General features: G+C 47.9%; 2 protein-coding genes across 2 annotated transcripts in view; both read left to right on the top strand.

Moving 5' to 3' along the window:
* The window catches only part of Kazn (kazrin, periplakin interacting protein), a 988,882-nt gene that overhangs the window by 296,092 nt on the left and 672,215 nt on the right, over positions 1–20,575 (top strand). The gene's annotated exons all lie outside the window — the stretch shown is intronic.
* LOC148006138 (uncharacterized) lies at positions 11,544–18,524 on the top strand. The gene is made up of 2 exons (XM_087551551.1): positions 11,544–14,043; positions 18,428–18,524. The coding sequence occupies exons 1-2, from the start codon at positions 13,382–13,384 to the stop codon at positions 18,522–18,524; spliced, it is 759 nt and encodes a 252-aa protein (XP_087407677.1). The 5' UTR covers positions 11,544–13,381.

The raw sequence follows: 20,575 nt of genomic DNA, 5'->3' as shown, positions 1-20,575 counted from the left end.
TACCTGTGTGTGTAGTCTCAGGTGCTGCTCCTCAGGAGCCCTCAGTCTTGTTTGTGTTTTTGTTTAGTTTTTTTGATTTTTTTGAGACAATATCTGAATATACGTAGACCATCTGGCCTCAAACTCTTCGATGTCCTCTTGCCTCTACTTCATGAGTGACAGCAGTCAAGGCGTGTTCCACCATGGTCTCTGAGACAGCCTCTTGTTGATCTGGAGTTTGTTAATTGGGCTAGGCTGGCAGTGAGCCGCAGGGTACTGAGATTCCCAGTGATGACCACGCCCTTGGTCCACAGGGATGCTGAGCGGTCCACACGGATGCTGAGGATGATGCTTATGCTTGGCGTTTGTAAAGCCAGCACGATGCCTGTGAGCCCCTTCCCCAGCCCTAGCTCCGGGAGTCTTTTCTCCCCTCCAATACCAAGCCATCTGAACTGACTTGGCAGGAGCTGCGGACTGGTCTGCATGGATCAAATTCAGCCTATACCCAACAAACGAGCAGCAGTGCACATCTAAGATGAACCATAGCTCAGCGAAATGTACTTCTTCTTCATCACCAGGGCCACAAACCATGAGAGGCCAGACATGTTTCTGGATGCTTCCTCTTCACTAACAGCACAGTTGGTCCTCGGAGGGGGAGCAGCCAAGCACAGCGGTCCTATTTCATCCTGAATTGGCTGCTCTGCTGGGGTACTGCCATTCCTGATGGGGAAGATTTGGACCCCTCCAGCTACCTCGGGGACCTGGTATTATCTGGAGAGTGTTTGTACTTCAGAATCAGCGGCACAAACATAGCTCTTTCGTTTGCTACCCTGGGGAGGGGGACAATGCACAATCAAGTCTGACCGCTGGCTTTCAGTGGCACTCGAGCCCTTGAAGCCTTAGCCTCCAGGTACACTGAGGTGGCTGAGGATATCCGAGTCCTGCTTTTCGGGATGCATGGGAACTTTTGACTAGGGTCTGGGAAAATGCCTCTGTGGGTAAAGCATGAGGAGTCACTATGCATGCTGGCCTGTAAATCTAGTCCACCTACAGGGGCGTGGGAAGAAGAGAAGACAGAATTCCCTAAAGTTCCTGTGACAGATTGTCTGGTGTGTGTAGTGGCAAAGTAGAACAATTTTGTCCTGGTTCATTTTCATTGTCAGCCTAGACTCAACTGGGGGAGGAACGTCAATGGAGGCATTGCCTAGATCGGATTGGCCAGTGGGCATTTCTGGGTCCGATGGGGGCATCGTCTATGTTGTTAATTGATGTAGAAGAGCCCAGTCCACTGCAAGCAGCACCATCCTCAAGCAGATGATGCTGGGCTATATAAAGACCTATCAAAGCATGAACCTATGAGTGAGGGGGTACAGCAGTGTCTCTTCATAGTCTCTGCATCAAGTTCCTGCTTCCGTTTCCTCCCCCAACTTCCTTCAGTGACGGCCTGTGACCCGGAAGTGTAAACCACATACACCTTCTCACCCGCACGTTGCTTTTGGTCACAGTATTTCATCCCAACACATGTTAAACAAGGCAGAAGTTAAGGACCAGCACCTCAGGTTGTCACCTGGACTCCTAGATGTTGGTCCAAACTTTACCCCCCACCAGGTGACTCTGCTTCATGTGTGTTTGTGCACATGTGCTATGAATGCTCAAGCATGTGTTTGCACATGTACCTATGCATGTGTGTGGAGAGGACAACCTCCACAGTGGTGGAAAGCAGGAAGAAGAGGAGGAGAGAGACCCAAGACCAGGATCCCTGATTCCGTTAGCGGCTTGTGCACCCCTCTCACCCCCACGTGGCCTAAGGATTCCCTGCTGGGTTCTGCCTTCGTTTGTGCATTCGTGCATGCAGGTCAAGTGTCTTTGTCTGTCACTCCTCACGTCATTTTTTTTTTTTGAGACAGTCTCTCACTGACCGAAAGCTCATCAATTCAGTTAGACTGGCCGGTGGGCCCTAGGGGATTCTCCCTCTTGTCTCCACACCTCTCCAGTGTAGGGATCCTAGGTGTCTGCGCCTGTACTTAGTTTAGCTTTTTTAAAAACAAGGGCGATAAAGATCTGAATTCAGATACAGACACAGAGCTATCGGGTCAGCCATGGCCAGGGGATGGGAAAAGACAATAGGTCCAAGTTCAAGTTGGCCTGGGGCCAGCAGCCACCTGGTCTAGTAGGGCAGACAGGGCCAGGGCTGTGGTGTATTTTCTTCCTTGGCAGGCGTTTAACCCAGAAATGGCACACTTTGTGTTCTGGCTTCTCCTCCCCTCTTCCCGTTATGGTTTGCAGGTTGAGTGCTCTATAAAGGTCCATATGGAAGGTTATGTTTCCTGGGGTGGGGGGGATGGAGCCCCAAAGAAGGTGGGTCCCAGGGGCTAGGAAGACAGCTCAACTGGGGAAGGGTTTTCTGTCCAAGAATGTGTCTGTTTTTCGTGTTTTTGTTCTTGAGATTTCTTTAAAAAAAAATCTCGGCATCCTTCCCTTTCCTCTGAGAGCAGGCTCTCTCCCCTGTCACTCCCCACACACCCCTTAGATTCACTCGCACACTCTGCTGAGCCCGCAGGCTTCCAGCCAGGCGCTCAGATGCTGTCCTTTACCCCAGACAGAAGGTCAATTTTCTCCCCTTTATCTTTTCTCAGCCAGTTTTAGAGAGGAGGAGATCACAGAGCGATTTATTGCCGCATCGACATGTAAATTACGTCAGGGCATTCAGAGCATAAAAGCCACACACTCGGTTTGGGCTTCGCGTCACCCTTCAATCTTGTTCCCTTTTCTTCTGCACACAGCAGCCATCCTGAAGACCGTGGGGGAGAGAGAGAAGCACACAAAAAAGTAGTCGCACGCAGAGCTGAGCACTTCCCATCTAACGAGGAAGATGGGGGCCCCTCCTAAGTGTCCTCACCGCTACAAACACAAACAAGCAAATAAATGACGACATAATTTCCTGCTCTATGAAACAGCTCAACGGAAGCGGTTGCCAGGGGCAACCTTATTTATCCGGATGTAAATTTAAGTTAGACTTGAGCTTGTTTGAGTGCAAAGGGAAAAGGGTTTCTAATCTCACTCTGGGGAGAACAGGACAAGAGATGTAACTGTGTGTGCTTCAGACTACCTGGGAGGCAGAGCCGGTATCCTCATTTTACAAGAAGGCTCATGGTGTTTCTCACCCACGGCCACTGTCAAAGCTGCACTGGGGGTCGAGGGAAAGTCAGATCTTCCTGATATGGATCCAGTCCAACCTAGACCTACAGAACACCTGGTCCAGAATCCTGGATCCCTGTCTGGGTGATAAAAGAATAGAAATTACAACCACGGTCAGCAAGTTGGCTCTGCCAGTGAAGGGGCTTGCTGCCAAGAATGAAGACCTGAGTTTCATCCCTGGGTCCCACGTGGTGAATAGATTTCCACAAATTGACTGTCCTCTGACCTCCACGTGTACAGCTTACCGTCCACATGTGTGTGCACATACAGGCGCGCACACACACACACACACACACACACACACACACACACACACTTGAATAAAATGTAACAAAATATATTGTTTTAAATTAAGAAGCAGCAGCAGTTATCAAACCATCCCGAACACTGTCCCTGCCAGGTACATACAGGTCAACCCTTCAAGCTGTCCTTCTTCAAGTCTAAGAATACTAGGACACTTTGGTCTCAGGATTCTGTCTCTCTGTATTCCCTTTTCCCGGGACAGCTTTACCCCCTGTCTCTGAGCACCCAAATCCTGCTTCTCCCCCTGATCTTGTTCAAACGCCATATGCCTGAGGAGCCATTTCTGGACACGTTATTGAAAGGCACAACCTGCGTACCCGGTTCCACAGGGACTCTGCAGCCCATTCTTCTGCCTCTATGGATTTCATGTCTCCAATTGTCTCCCGCCTTTGTTCGGACAATAATTCTGGAAACGTGTTGAGGCTTCCTCTGTGACCAGTGTCATTCTGGTTTCCGAGGATACAGCAGGGAATAAAAGAAACGGAAGCCATCATCCTCAGGAGCTGCTGCAGGTGCTGGACCTACAAAGCGAATGCCATGGACAGTGCAGAGAGTGTTGGGGGTTCAGGGGAAGAGGGAGAGAACGCTGGGGCGGGGTGTTCATGGAAGGACTCTGGGGAAGAACTTATGTGAGATTAGGTGAGGCAGGAGCTTGTGGGGACCTGAGGACTGACAGAGGGCAGGGCAGCCAGTAGCTAGGGTAGGGTAAGCAGGCATGTGTGGGTGTGTGTGTGGTGCAATGGTCAGATGGACCGTAGGAAGCAGGGGTACAGTGGAAGGCGTAGGGCATTTTGCAGCACTGCAAATCCCGGCGTGATGCTGAGTGATGTGGAACAGTTGGAGCATTCGCATAGAGGAGAAGGTTAGATAGCTGTGCTTTGAAAGGCCCATGCAGATGCGGAGCTAAGAATTCACTACAGAAAGCCACGCAGGAGAGCCTATTCTCAGACAATTGAGGACGTCGGAAAGGAGTAGCCTAACTGCGCATGCGCACACCCAACCGGAAAAGCGTTTGTATCCCTACATTTCTGATCAGTGTCTGCTATCCTTACATCATGTAACACCACTCCTGTTTTCCACATTGACTGAGAGGAACATCATCTTTTCAGTGTGTTTGTATTATCTCTCTGTGTGGATGTGCCACCATTCACCTAGCGCGTCCTGAGTCAAACCGTGACTCGACCGTTTCACAGGATTCAGTGCGGCAAGTGATTTTTTTTTTCCAGGAAACTTTCTAGAATTTCCACCCCTGAGCCCTGGCTTGTTCCATTGAATTTCAAATCTCAGAATTGTCAAACAAGGTCTGCAGATAGTTTTAGGCTCTTGGTCCCTTGGGTGACATTGTGATAGTGCATGGGATAAAAGTTGGACAGAGAACACCGCTGCTATCCATGGGCCTAACTCCCCAGCGAATCTGAAATATCCCCAGCAAGAGTGAGCAAGAGTGGTATTATTGATTAAGTTATTTATTGCCATCTCATTGCTTTTCCCAGAGACAAGAGGAGGGAAATAGTCTGAAACATAAAAACATGGTCATGGTCATGTACATACACACACACACACACACACACACACACACATAGATATAGGTACAGACACAGACACAGACATAGGCACGGAGACAGACAGACAGACAGACAGACAGACAGACAGACAGACAGACACACACACACACACACACACACATCTAATTATCTCAGAAAGGGTGTCCATGACAGACCAAAGTAACAACTTCACTAAGGTCCAATTTGGGGGAAGCAGTGAGTTTGCGTTGAGATATGAACAGGCGTGGCAGGGGAGGGGTTACAGAATGGGGATAATACAAAGGCAACTACATCGCTGAAAAGCTCACCCCGACACGAGGGATAACTCACCCAGTACCCTGTCTACAGTCCATTTCTCTCCAGTTATACAAATCAGTCTCCTGGATTTGCATTCTTTGTCATTCATTTCTCTTAATGTGTAAAACTTCCTGCACAACACAGGTCTGGGCCAGCGAGATGACTCAGCAGGTAAAGCACCTGCCAGCAAGAAGTAGGTCAGTAGGTGAAAAGTGGGCACCCTGCTCTAGGAAGTTAGTGATGTGATGGACCTAGACCATGTGACACTACCCAGGTGGTCTTTACCTCGTATGTGTAGCTGTGATTATTCTTCACATGCAGAATCCTTTAGTGTGTGTGTGTGTGTGTGTGTGTGTGTGTGTGTATGAAGGTAAATATGTATGTGTATGTACATGTATGTCTAGGTAAGTACAAGTATGTATGCACATGTATATATATATACATATATATATATATATACACACATGTGTGTGTGTGTGTGTGTGCATATGGAGGCCAGAGGTCAGCATCAGACATCTTCTTCAATTGCTCTTTATCTTATTTATTTATTTATTTATTTATTTATTTATTTATATTTAATGTGTATGAGTGTTTGCCAGCATGTATGTCTGTGCACCATGAATATTTCCCAAGCCCGCAAAGGCCAGGGGATGAATTTGATCCCCTGGGACTGGAGTTACAAAAGTTTTGAGCTATGATATGGGTGCTTGGAATCAAACCTTAGTCCTCTACAAGAGCAGCTGGTGCCCTTAACCACTAAGCATCTCTCCAAACCTTCATCTTGCTGAGACAGGATCTCTCTTTGGACACGGACCTCAGGAACTAAGCCAGGTGGGCCAGTGAACTCCAGAGATCCATCCATGAGAGAGAGAGAGAGAGAGAGAGAGAGAGAGAGAGAGAGAGAGAGAGAGACACAAAGACACACACACATACACACAGAGGAAGAGAAAGAGACAGAGAGAGAGACAGAGAGAAATGGAGAGACAGAGAGACAGAGAGATAGAGACAGAGAGAGACAGAGACAAAGAGAGAGACAGAGACAGAGAGAGACAGAGACAGAGAGAGACAGAGACAAAGAGAGACAGAGACAAAGAGAGACAGAGACAGAGAGAGACAGTGACGACAAAGAGAGACAGAGACAGAGAGAGACAGAGACGACAAAGAGAGACAGAGACAGAGAGAGACAGAGACAAAGACAGAGCCGGAGGATTCAAACTCACATGCTCATGTCTGCATGGCAAGCACCTTACTGACCAGACGAGCCATCTCTTCAGACCCATGTGCAGATTTCTGGCTGACAGCCATTTGATTTCTCATTTTTGACAAGTTCGTGAAAAGAGAACCCTGTCTTCCTATAACCTTGCAAAAGAACTCCCTGTCTCCCTCCCTTCCTCCCTCCTTCCCCTTCCTCTCAACCCCTCTCCACAGCAACCCTTGCATATATCAGCATGCCAACATCTGGCTCCCATGTGTGTGTGGAAGCCGGTGTGTGCAACCCATCCATTTACTGTTAACAGAAAAGTTCCGCAGCCTGCTGACAAAATGCGTGACCTAATTACGTGTGAACTCCACCACCACCCTGCTCCCTTCTTGCCTCTGCGAACATAAACCCCTTTTTCGATCTGTCTCTTTCTCGGGTTCTGAAAGCTTCACACATTAGTGAGTTTGGAAATCCAGGGATTTCACAGGCCAGTGGTGGTTACGGCTGTTCCTGAATAGGTTTCCGTTGCCCACACACCCTCCGAAAAGCCACTCTGGACTTATGCTCTGGGGGTGTCGTGGACCTGAGTCTCTTCCATGGCAGTCCTGTGGCTTTAAACAATGTTCTTCCTCTTTTGGAGGAGTGTTCCTCTTTTACAGAGTGAGAAAGTTGGACAGCTTTCACCAAATACATATGTTTTAGCATCTGTGATTTGCCAGGAGCCAAAATAATACTTCTCAGCATTACACTATACATTAGTTGGGGGTTCCTGCCTTTATTTCTGTTATTTATAACGCTGGAGATGCAGCCCAGTGCTTTGCATATGCTGGGCTACTGCCTTACCACAGAGCTGCAACCCAAGCCCCTCCAAATGATAATCAAAACAATAGAAAGCGTGGTTCGTGTGCTTCAAGGTGCCCATGATTTATAGAGGAGTGATGGAAAAAGCTTCTGTCCACTAGGTGGTGAGATCTGTGCCCAGCAGAGCACAGAGGCCCTTACTCAGTTGAGAAGTTGGGGGTTCTTCTCTGGGAGGCACAGTGGCTTGGAGGAAAAAGAAGAGATAGAAAGAAGGATGATATTAACAAAAGTAAGTGCACAGACAGGGAGGCATACAGAAAGATGCCTGTGCTTGTTGCTTCTGGGACTATGGTGAAGCAAAACATCATGGTGGAGGGCAAGCGACTTGGAGCAAAGCTGCTCACTTCAAAGTGGCCAGGAAACAAAGAGTTGGTAGAGGTAGGGAGCAGGGACCAGATAGCCCCTTCAGGGATGGGTCTCCTGTAACCTCTGTCCTCTAACTAGGCTCCTCCTTTAAGGCTTCTCTCATTTCCGGTAGTTACCACCTGGAGACCAAGTGTCAACACGTAGATAAGACAGCAGACCTTTAAGGGCCAAATGCATACCGCCTTTGACCGTATGGCCATGGTCGTGGGAAGCTTTTACCATACCCCGCTTAGTCTGGTGAACTACTATGGTTCCTGTCTTAGGCAGGGTTTCTGTCGGTGTGGTAAAAACGTGATCAAAAGCAACTTGGGGTGAAAAAGTTTATTTCAGCAGCAGCAGAGTCCATCACTGACGGGAGACAAGGCTTACATTTAGTGTGGGAACCTGGAGGCAGGAGCTGGTGCACAGACAGACCATGGAGGGGTGCTGCTTCCTGGCTTGCTCCCCATGGCTTGTTCAGTTTTCCTTCTTACATAACTTAGGATCACCTGTCCAGGGGCGGTGCCATCCACACAGGACTGCGTCTCACAGACCTGTCTACAGGCCACTCTCACGGAGGCATTGTTTTCAAGTGAGATTCCCTCTCTCCAATGGCTCCCACTTGGGTCAAGTTGACAACATATTATCTACCACAGTTGCCTAACAGAGGAAGAAGTAGGATTCTTGTTTTTTATCAGAAGCAGGAATGGATGCTAGGAGAAGAAATGATGTCCCCTTAGACAGAGACTCCTTGCTTTCCCACAGTTGTCTCTGGGCATAATTTAGCTCCACTTGGATGGACTGGTTTAATGCCCATGAAAAAAGTTTGTTGCCAAAAAATATTGATTAGTTCTACAGAGTCTTGGCAATTATTAATATTTAATAGCTTCTGTTATTCCTTTTTGTTGTTTTTCTAAAGGTATATTTATTTTTATTTTATGTGTATACATGTATGCCTGCATATGAATATGAATGTATATATGTATGTGTGTATGTATGTATGTATGTATGTGTGCATGTATGTCTACCACATGCATGCAGTGCCTGTAAAAGACTGAAGAGGGCACTAGAACCCCATGAATTGGAGTTCAGGTTGTTGTGAGTGGCTGTGTGGGTGCTAGGAGCCAAACCTGGGTCCTCTATAACAGCAGCAAATTCTCTTAACCACTGAGCCATCTCTACAGTCTCTCTTTGTTGTCAATTAGCAGACATTCCTGAATTTTAGTAGCAGGTTTCTTTATATATAATTATGTACAGTAGTACAAATGTCCAAAGAGTTTTCTCTAAAACAAAATCAATTGTTTTAAAACTAGAAGATATTTAGCCTCACAGAGCTTGTTCTAACTATTATGCTTTACTCAAAGGCTGTAGCCTAAGCACCCTGAGCTCTGTGTTCTGTTTCTTGCTCCAAGTGTCTTTGTTTCAAAGCCCTGATTGGGGAGCTCACTGTTAACCTCAAGTCTCTACAACACAAGTTTGTGAGATCTGGGATTTTTTTTCTTTTTTCTTTTCCCAATCAATAACATCGAACAAAAAGAGAATGAGAATCAGCAAGGCGTTCGGAGGAGCCTGGTGCTTTATGGATTAAAGGCAGAGGAGAAACAGAGATCTAAGGAGGGGAGATGACAACTTGCAGTCCTTAAAAATGCTCTGCTCCAGAGGGACACCTAGAATTACCAGCAATTAATACTGCTTGGGCCTGGGACTGAATGCAGTCTGTATCACCTAGATTTTGTTTGGCTCAGAATCACCCCAGGACCTTGTTCCCTGCAGGGTACTCAGAACTCCACTCTCAACAGTGAAAACATTGAGGACACCCTCTAAAGATCTGTCTGGGGGTGGATATTAACGCTGTCACTGTGTCACAACCGGAAGCAGCTCTTTCCTGATGATTAGGTCTACAGGGATAAACATTCAGTCTTAGATCTTGCTCCTGGATGACCTTGACCTTGACCCCAATGCATTTGCCCTTCTTGTTGAGTTCTCTCTTCTCTATTGTGTCATTGGATCCACCACTCTTCAGGTTAAAGAGAAGGGAGGAAGTTGGGAGTTACTATCTACTTCTTGTTAGAAGATTTGAGGGAGCTGAGAGGGAAACCTCCTTTCTGGAAATTTCCCTTGACTTCAAGTAGGTCAAATTGTGCTATTGTTGTTTAAATCCATGGTGTCCCCCAAAGGCTTGTGATTAAAGAGAATCTCAATTGAAGAACTGTCTAGATCAGGTTGATCTGTGTCCATGGAGAACTGTATTGTTAATTGATAGGGAAATACCCAACCCACTGTTGGTGTCACCATTCCCTAGGCTGAGTCTTCAACTGTATTAACAGCACAGAATGCTAGCTGACTACTAAGCCACAGTTAACAGACAACATGGGTGCATTAATTTCTTTTGGTTCTGAACTATGAATGTGGTAGGGCATGTCCCAAGCTCCTACCACTATGCCTCTTCTTCTACGATGACCTGTAATTTGGGATTGTGATTCAAATCAACTCTTCCTTCCTTATGCTGTTTTCATCAGGATATTTTTATCACAGTAGCAGAAGTAAAACCAGAGCACCAACACGTAGGTGTCTGTGAGATTCTAAACATTTCTGACAGACATGCCTATGGGACAAAAGCTGCTATTTTATTGCTAGGATTCTAGGACATTAGTGGCTTCAACACATAGCACAGGGGCTTGTCACAATAAATATTTCTTTTCCCACTCATTCCACAGTCCAGCACCAGTCACCAGAGGTGATTGGCTGTTCTCTTGAGTCTGGGCTCTAGTTCCCTCTACCAGGAAGCTTGGTCATCTTCTTCTAGGGCCTTGGAAATGGTAAGTATTGAGGATGGTTCAGGAGGTGGCGTGGGCTGGCCTGAATATCACAGATATCCTTCTTCCAAACCACTCTACTTTGTTTTGAGACAAGTTTTCACTAGGCAGCCCAGACCACATTACATACACCGGGCTGACCTTATACGCACAGAAGTCCAACTGCTTCTGCTACCTGAGTGCTGTGATTAAATGTGTGCACCATGCCAGGGTCCACAGAGAAGGTAGTCTGGTGGTACAAGGGGTGAGGCCATTGTAGTGGTCATTCCTCAGTGGCTCTGGGAGATGACCTCTAGGTTCCCTGCAGACACCAAAATCCTGGTCTGTTAGTATGAAAGGGTGTGGCATTTGCATATAACCTACGCTTACACTCTGAGGGAGCAAGGTCAGTCATTTGTAGACTAACCCCACAAATCCAGATGAATTAACTCATCTTTTGGTTACTTACAACATAAGTGTAAATGCTCTATAAATCACCATTTTACTCTATGCCTGAGGAATAATGACCAGAAGGTTTGACTGTTCAATACAGAAGTGATGATGTCACAAACACTTCCAGTCCACAGTCAGTCGAATCATAGACTCTATAGGCACAGAAGCAGAGAGCTGTCTGCCTCAAGGTTATTTCAAGGCCCTTATCCCATTAAATATTTCACCTAAAATTCAGCTGACCTCTGTATCCCAGCTTTCAGTCACTGTGACAGTATACCTGAGACCATTAACTTACAAAGAAGAAAGGATTGTTTCTTCTGAGTCAGTGTTTAAAAGGGCCAGTCCAATGTCACCTGCTCCCATTACATTGGCAATGAGGAAACGTTATGGTCAAGGCACAGAGTAGGTGGGCAGGGTCACCTTTAAGGAATGACCTCCCTTAAGGAAACCAGGGAGGAGAGTGGGTGGGGCATAAGAGGCATAGTTTTTGAGACCCCATCTGTCACTAACCCTGGAGCTTCCTGACTGGACTAGACTAGCTGGCAGACAAGCCCCAAGGATCTTCTGTTCTTCCTTACCTCCTTGGGGCTGAAATTACAAGCCCAGACCACCATGCCTGGCTTTTATTTAGAGATAAATAAATAAATGTTAGTGATTAAACTCAGGTCCTAGCGTTTGCTTAACAAGAGCTTTACTGACCGCATCGTCTGCCAACAGTGCTAGTTTTTGAAGCCCTTTGATCTGGGCTAATGGCCGACAGTGGGCCAATGTAGAATTGTTCCTTAGCCTGTTCACATTTTGAAGTATTGCTTGCAGGGGAAAGTGGGGTCCAGAGTTGAGATCCAGGGACCCCAGGCACCAAAGAGCCTCCTTTTCATATCCAGTGGTATGAACTATTTCAACTCTTGGTATCTCCCAAGAGATTTCTACTGCTCACACTGTAGCCTCTTTAAACACTTTCAAACAACTCTTGGAGGATTTCATAGAATGCATTTAATCATGTTCCCTCCACTGCTTCCCTTTACTCTTCCAGATCCACCCCTAGATGCCCCGCCCCACCCCATGTCATGACACCTTTTTGTGGGGGTTGTAAAATTTAATAACTCATCAAATCCAATTGGTGTCATCCACATACATCAGCGGGTGGGGCCACCCAGTGGAGCCACATCCTTATAGAGACTGACATAAGCTGTCAGTTGGCCATAGCTCCTCAGGTAGAAGTGGGGCTCATGATGCTTTTGTGCTTTGTGCTAGAATGTCCGCTGGCTTGGGAGTGCTGCACTCGTGAACTCACAGCAGCTATGGCTGTCTGCACAAGACCTGCTCTGCCCCCTTTTCTATCCTCACTCCGTGGAGTGGGAGAGAGAGAGAGAGAGAGAGAGAGAGAGAGAGAGAGAGAGAGAGAGAGAGAGGTAGTTAGTTCTTGACCAACAGATGCCTTCATCCATGTCTAAGAACCGTCACACATATATCAGACGTCCACATAGAGATGTGTGAGTACCCACAGCTGTTACCAACCCCCAGACACAGGGTACGTATTTCAGGAGTGTCTTTTGTGGCCAACGGAGGAGGCACTGCGTATTGGTGGTGGGGGTGGGGAGGGAAGCATCTCCTTTGAGTTTAAGCTATTTCATTCGGAGAGCTTTATAAAATCTCTTAACTGGTGGCCCACTCAGGAGAAAAAAAAAGTTCCTTACCTAAACAAAGCAAAACACTGCAAGAACACACCAAGCCTGCAACGCAACCTCCCATCTGATTTGCCTCTATGTGTTTTTCTAAGCCGTGGTTTTCTAATTAGGGAGAGAGGAGAAGCCGTTTTATTCCCGCATTCACAGCAGCGTGTGACCGAATTTCAGTTACAGTTTCCTTTGGGCTGGATAAGGGTAATGAACAGATCTTTATCAAATAATTTGACAGACTTCGTTCCGGCCAGCAACTCATGCTAATAAGATGCACTTGGAGTCTCTCAGCTGCGTTTGAAGTTCACCCCAATATCAGCAGAAAGGGAGAGAGGCTCCAGGGGACATCAGCCCTAATCCGTGTGACCCGCATCTCCCCGGCATTGCATGGGGACTGAAACAGTATGAACCTGTCTTCTGTTGGCAACGCGAACCAAAGGCCTGTGATGCTCTCTCTATCCAATCGACTCGTGCATGAGATAAGAGCCACTGCCAGGTGGGATTAGGCTCTGAAAGCAAATGATCAAAATGCAGCCCTTCGGATTGCCTGTCAACTCCACTATCATTTTGTGATAGTTGCTCTTCGGTGTCAACTCGGCTGGATTTAGAATTACCTAGGAGACACACCTCTGAGAGTCTCCGAGGGTGTTTCAAGAGTGATTTAATGGAAGAGGGAAGACCCACTGTGAATGTGATTGGCTCTGCTCTACAGGCAGGCGTCCTGGAATGAAGAAGGAGGAAGAGGAGGAAGAGGAAGAGGAGGAGTTAGAAAAGGAAGAGGAGGAGTTAGAAAAGGAAGAGGAGGGGTTAGAAAAGGAAGAGGAGGAGTTAGAAAAGGAAGAGGAGGAGTTAGAAAAGGAGGAGGAGAAGGAGGAAGAGGAGGAGTTAGAAAAGGAAGAGGAGGAGTTAGAAAAGGAAGAGGAGGAGTTAGAAAAGGAAGAGGAGGAGTTAGAAAAGGAAGAGGAGGAGTTAGAAAAGGGGGAGGAGAAGGAGGAAGAGGAGGAGTTAGAAAAGGAAGAGGAGGAGTTAGAAAAGGAAGAGGAGGAGTTAGAAAAGGAAGAGGAGGAGTTAGAAAAGGAAGAGGAGGAGTTAGAAAAGGGGGAGGAGGAAGAGGAGGAGTTAGAAAAGGAAGAGGAGGAGTTAGAAAAGGAAGAGGAGGAGTTAGAAAAGGAAGAGGAGGAGTTAGAAAAGGAAGAGGAGGAGTTAGAAAAGGAGGAGGAGGAGTTAGAAAAGGGGGAGGAGGAAGAGGAGGAGTTAGAAAAGGAAGAGGAGGAGTTAGAAGAGGAGGAGGAGGAGGTGGAGGAGGAGGAGGAGGAGGAGGTGGTGGAGGAGGAGGAGGAGGAGGAGGAGGAGGAGGAGGAGGAGGGAAGAAAAAGAAGAGGAAGAAAGCAGGCTGAGAACCAGCAACCATCTCTCTGCCTCTTGACTAATGGTGGATGAACGTGCATCGGTTCCCCGCCATGATGGACCGTGAGCCCCGTCCCCATATCCACCATAACTTCGCTTACCGTCAGGAATTTGACTGCAAGGATGAGAAAAGTGACTAATTCTATTTCCTCCCTGAATGGGGATAAGCCGCCCTTTTAAGGCTAAGCCCCAGATACAAGGAGGAACCTCTTGCCTCGTGAAGTTTTGCATCCTCCTGCGTGTGTGTGTGCATGAAACCACACACACCTGCCCAGCAAGACGGAAGTCTCACGGCAGAGATGCACAGTGCAGTAATATACGGAACTCTGCCATCTTGTGGGAGATGTGTGCACGGAGGGGTAGAATGGGGGCGGGGCAGGGATGACCGGTGACTTGGTCCTGGTAGAATGATCTAAGCGTTTAACCACCTGTGCCATGTTTATATGGCTGAAGTACTCTAGAAGATGACGTGTAGTGTCACTTTCGTGGTGATCACTGGTAGAATGCTCACCGTGCGATTGATACTGGGCTGATAACTCTTCATTGCTTTTGTGATGTGTGTGTGTGTGTGTGTGTGTGTGTGTGTGTGTGTGTGTGTGTGTGTACACACACACACACACATACAAAGGTGACTGTACAGTGTGTATATTGGATGTGTGTGCCCAGGTGTATACTCAGGTTAGAGGAGGATGTCAAGTGACCTGCTCTATCGCCCCCTACAGTGTTCTCTTGAGACAGGTTCTGTCACTGACCCCTGAGCTAGCCGCCATTACAGTTTCAGAGCACAGTGTGCCGGGCGATATTCTAAAGTGTGTCTCATGTGGGAGACTGTTGATGACGGAGGCACCAGAGAGTCTCAGTTTAAGTGGAGAACAAAGCTCGGCCCAAGGTCTGGCTGCCTCCAAAGAGTTTGTTTTGGTTCCCTGTGGATTGTCATTAAAGTCCGCTCCTAGGCAAGAAAAGGGTGAATTGGAGAGCCCAGAGAGGACACTTGGGTTCCCTTTGCTTGGTTCGGTGAGCGTCCCAGATCCTTAAGGGTCTGTACCCCCTAGACTTTAAATAAAACCCTCCTTACTCTTTACCTTCTGTTGCCAGAATTCCTCTTCTCCTGGTACCTAAGCCTGTTTATCCTTCTCAGTATCCTGTGCTACTGGCTTGGGAAGAATTAGTTCAGGGTTCATGTTGGTGTCCTGAGGGCTTTGTAAGACTCACCCCAGTGATTCTTAGATTCCCACAGATGCAAGACGTGCTGGGTAGATTCAGCCACATGAGCATTTACTATAACAACAGTGTCAGGAAGCAGCTCCCTGTTTAAATAGCAAAGTCATGGTTTCATCTGGAATTTAAGAGGGACGGAGGGAAGTAAAGAGGGGGGAGGGAAGAAGGAGCGAATGAGAAAGAATGGAGTAAGAGGGCAGGGTTGAAGGAGGGAGAACACCTCACTGCCCAGCTGCTTCCTGGTGCCTACATCCGGATCACACTAGAACACGGTGGCAGTGGACGCTGTATCCGTTCTCCATCCTCTCCATCGGGTCTGCTGAGGGTTGAGCCCTTCTTGCCCTGTGCTCCAGGCTGCCTTGAGCCTCTGCTTCAGGTGATGAAGATACTAGCAAAGGCTCGAAAGGAACTGCGTGGAGAATTAAATGGGAGCAGACGCGTAACCGCGACACAACACTTGATTCTCCCTCTGGGAAGGGTGCCACATCTTTGCTGCTCATGCCTGTAGTGACTTCATTTGCAGTCTCTGAAGACATCCACAAGGCTTTCTATTTCTTCCCCAAGTCTGTCTCTCCTGCCCTGGCCCAAAGGCATCAGTGCAGGGCTTGTGTCATTTCCACAATAGACGGAAATCTCTGCATTTCCCCGCTGACTGTCCAGAGGCCGCTTCTCTTAATTACCCTCTCAGCAGGATGCTTACCCTGACCTAGGGAGTGTGGCCCAGTGGTAGAGGAACACTTGCCCAGTAGGCATAAGGCCCTGTAATCCCAGAACTGGCAAAAAAAAATGGTAGGAAGGAAGGAGAAAATTTAGTTCCATTTTGCTATGAATTACCCTTACGAATTCATTTGAACAGCTTCGAATGGGCAATAGTTTTAGGGTGTGTATATGCGCATGCATGTGTGCATATGCGTGTGTGTGTGCTCACACATGTGCAGCTATGAACACATATGCACACACTCATGCCAGAGGAGGACATCTGGTGTCCTGCCCCATCACTTTTCTGTCTTACTCTCTTAGGATGGTTTCTCACTGGTCTTAGGGTTAGGCTGAAGGGCACCAAGGTCTGGTGAACCTCCTGTCTCCACCCACCTCTCCCCACACAGTGCAGAGGGTTACAGATCCACATAGCCAGGGCCTAGCTTGGCTCTTTCACATGGGGGCTGGGGGTTCAAACTCCAGTTCCCTTGCATAAGCAATAAACATCCTTTACCACTCAATCCCATATGTTTTTCTTTGCAAAGGAAGCATTGAAAATACGGTAAAGGCACAAACCAGGAAAATATTAGAGTGATTGACCCAAGCTGAGACACGTCAATGAGCGTCGGGGCTGGAGAGAAGAGTAGGAGGTGCTGGGTCAGGAACCTAGTATCTCACGCCACAAATGACTCGCAGTTCCAAAATTGTGTTTTGAAAGACATTGTAAGATTAAGGACAGATCCAGCTATGATTCTGGGAGAGGGGGTCTTGCTATTTGTCTAACAGGGAATCCACACCATGGAGGGCCAAGTGCGTTTATTTCCCAAAGGTTAGAATTCATTACTCAAGTGTTTGTGGGCATGGCAGTGGGGAGGTTGTCACCTGGCCGGGCTGGGTTGAGATCTTGGCTCTGCCACAGTGGCTGGGCAGCTTCTTGTATCTATTGTTCTTGAATCTCCCCCGGGATGCAAGTGGCAGGGATGGGCAGGCGAATAGAACCAAGGAAGGTTCATGTTGGCATCTTCCTGTTAAACGGGCACTGTGATGGTTTGTACATGCTTGGCCTAGGGAGTGGCACTATTAGGAAATGTGGTCTTTTTGGAATAGGTGTTTCACTGTGGGTGTGGGCTTAAGAACCTTGTCCTAGCTTCCTGGAAGTCAGTCTTCTCCTAGCAGCCTTCAGATGAAGATGTAGAACTCTCAGCTCCTCCTGCACCATGCCTGCCTGGATGCTGCCATGGTCCTGCCTTGATAATGGACTGAACCTCTGAACCTGTAAGCCAGCCCCAATTAAATGTTGTCCTTATAAGAGTTGCCTTGGTCATAGTGTCTGTTCACAACAGTAAAACCCTAAGACGGGTACAAACTCTTTATGCTGCTAGTTTGGATTCTAAGAGCAAAAGACAGAGCTTAGATCCACATCTGATGAGAGGAGGGGATGAGAGGCCATACAGGGATTCTGGTGAAGGTAGGGGGACCTGAAGCTGCCTAGGCTATTCTACGAGATGAGCCATCATGAAGACCAGGCATGCCACAGCTCAGACAGAACTGAGGCCGCAACAGCAGATGGGTGTTTCTACTTAGGATTTCACCCCATTATCTGTGGTCCTCTGTGTGTTGATGTTTGTTTTAGGACGGGCTTTGAACAGTTCTGTGAGGAAGATCATTGGAGTTCAATGGGAACCACAATCAATCTGCAGATGATCTTTGGAAGGGTGGCCGTCTTCCTATTGGTTCCTTCTGCCAGCCCAGGAGCAGGGAGTTCTTTCTTCACACAATGTTATCATTGATTCCTTTTTCAGGGTCACGAGATTCCTGTGCAGGGTCCTTGCCTTCGTGGTTGGGGGGGAGGGGCTGTGAGATGAGGAGAAAGAGCTTTGAGGAAGGGGAGTGACATGGGCAGTAGAACACACGGGAGATGAGGGCTTGAGGGATGGCTCGGCGTGAAGAGCGCTTGCTGCTCTTGCAGAGGATCCAGGTTCAACTCCCAGCATCCCCCTGGTGGATAATAAGCATCTGTAACTCCAGTTCCAGGGTACATGATGCTCTCTTCCTACCTCGAGTGGCACCAGGCACACAGACGTGCGGTGCGCATATGTGCACACAGGCAAATACTCATACACGGAGAAATCACTTAATCTAAAAACACCCACAAGGATATGGAAGAGGGAGTGTGGGGTGGAGGGATACAGGAGGGCCAAGGAGATGGGGGAGTGGAATGAAGGATCAACCAAAGCTGTTTGCATGAAAAATCACATAGGAAGCCTGTTATTTTGTATGCTAGTTAAAAATAATAATAAACACACAGAGAAGCCACCAGTGCTCGGTTTGCACGGTGAGGCAGCTCGCAAGGCTGCGGCACCCCCAGCTGTCCTGGCTCCGCCCTCAGCATCTGACTCCTCACTGTGCTCTGTGTTTATGCAGCTCTCTCAGGACGCTCTCTTCCAGATGCACCCAGCTGCAAGATGCTGAGGCCAAGGACCTGATGTACTCTGTGGGAGTACATTGTGCCTTCATCCTCCCCGCTGGGACTGATGGATCCTAACACAGGCCCTCACTGTGCCTCCTTGGGACAGCAGCCACAGCACATAGACAATGGGTACATGACACCCCAAATGCCCCTTTCGAACCATCAGCCATTCTGTTGGGTGCTTTCCCTTTTTAGTTTCACAAACACCCCAGTTTCTTCCCCGGGGTGTCTGGCAGGGTCTCCCACATCACGTTGAGCTGGCTGCGATTCAGGAACTTTCTAGAAGCAGCGCATTGATTGTGTGAGTCTGGAGATATCTATCCTTCCAGAGCAGACAGGAAAGCCTGGCCAAGCTGTAGTCATTGCTTTTATTTTTATGTCCTCTCTTCAGAGAAGAAAACGTGGGTGGGCAGGCCGGTGAGATAGCTCAATGGGTACCAGTTTGTGCTGTGAAAACTTGTTTCTATTCTGAAACCTGCAAGGTGGACATTTGAACATTTGGACACTCACATACACACAATATGAATGAATGAATGAATGAATGAATGAATGTAATTTTTTGTTTTTGTTTTTCATAGAAGTCTAGAAGAAACCTTGGCTGTAAGTCTAGAGGCACAACAGCTCTAAGGTCTGGGGGGGGGGGGTGACTTTAAAGAACGTAGTTCTCAGGTTTCAGCGACATCCTCAGCTCCTGGGTGACTCTGTATGACCCAGAACCTTTTGAGTGGGCCTGGGGAAGTAAGAGCTATTGGTCTGTGTCCTCCTAGATTCATGGGTGAGCTCTCGTCACAGACTGTGAGGTTTCACAGTGGCACAGTCAAGGAGAGGTAGGGAGGAGGGCGCTTTCCTTTTGTAGGTGGTTGGTAGGTGACAACTCCTTCCTGTCTTCTTGTGTTTCCTGGGTCAGCCGTCCTGATGTTTCTGGTGTCTATGCTGCCGAAGTTAGCGGTCCTTCTGCCTGGCAAAACTATTGATGCTTCGTTTCCTAGGCACGCGCTGGGGTCTCAGGATGTGTGGGTTCTCTTCTAGATACGCCGCACAGGGCTTGAGCAACACAAAGATCTCTTCATCATTGATCAGAGCTATGCAGGAGGCTTGTCGACTTTCATTGACCCGTGCAGCGCTGAGTCTGCAAGCCCTGAGATCTGAGGACCTGAAAGAGTAGGATGGACTACAGTCTAATGCTGTAGGCAGCCTCCTTTCAGTTTCGGTGTAGTCTTACCCACGAATAAAACAAAGAAATCAATGGTCCAGGGAAGATTATTTGAGGTCAGAAAAACATGTAAATAAACATCACGAAGCACATACTAAATATTAGCGGAGCAGCCCTTTCCCAGAATGTTTTCAGGACAGACTACTTTAAATGCAATTGCCCCGGTGTGCTATAGATTGTATCTGGGCAAGCATGAGAGCAAGTTGGAAGAGCATATGCAGATTTAGGGTCCCCTGACCGGATTGGGTTCTGCAGCTACGATCCAACAAGGATAAACATGTCTTATAAATTCAATGTAAATGTTTATCGCAAGAGACGTGAAATCACATCCAAGAACAGCCCACGGAACAAAATGCACTTGAGGTCAAAAGACCTCCTCCCTTTTTCCTAGAGTCTCCCTTACAGCTCCCCAAGGCACTGTTCACCATGGGTCATTCTTTTGACCGTGTTCAGACAAGGCTGGCAGTCAGCAAAGTTGGGTGGGTGGGGGGAATAAAATATGCAGAGAGTTTAATGAGTGTGAGTGTCCCGAGTGCGTGGATTGCTACACAGCAGGGAAGTGGATCTCGGCACTTGAGCAGAACTTGGCCGAAGGTAACCATCCAGAGATAGAACAGTAAGTGCAAAGGGTAGAGACATGTACAAATCAGGTGTCCAGCATGGCTGGAGTAAAGTGAGCTAGAGAGGGCTGCATAGAACCAGGACCGAGCTCCTCGATGAGGAGCGATACCAGGATCCATCCAGTTTGGGTGCTCAATGGCCGGTGGGTTAAGGACACAGCCAGCTGCCAGGCACCAGACCTCTCTGCCAGGCACACCCTCGTGGTCAGCTTCTGCCACTCATTGCAGACAAGCAACGAATACAGAAGCTACCTTCACCCGAACCTCACGGTGATAAGATGGGGACACTCCCT

The sequence above is a fragment of the Rattus norvegicus genome, chromosome 5 (genome assembly GCF_021556685.1).
Source record: "Rattus norvegicus strain SHRSP/BbbUtx chromosome 5, alternate assembly SHRSP_T2T, whole genome shotgun sequence".
Lineage (NCBI taxonomy): Eukaryota > Metazoa > Chordata > Mammalia > Rodentia > Muridae > Rattus > Rattus norvegicus.
Note: the sequence above shows the minus strand (reverse complement) of the source record. Positions and strands in the feature narration are given on the sequence as shown.

Coding starts and splice junctions, on each gene's coding strand:
- LOC148006138 (XM_087551551.1), top strand. CDS start 13,382: ATGAAGAAGGAGGAAGAGGAGGAAGAGGAAGAGGAGGAGTTAGAAAAG. Junction 14,044..18,427: donor AGAAAAAGAAGAGGAAGAAA/GCAGGCTGAGAA, acceptor GCTCTCTTCCAG/ATGCACCCAGCTGCAAGATG.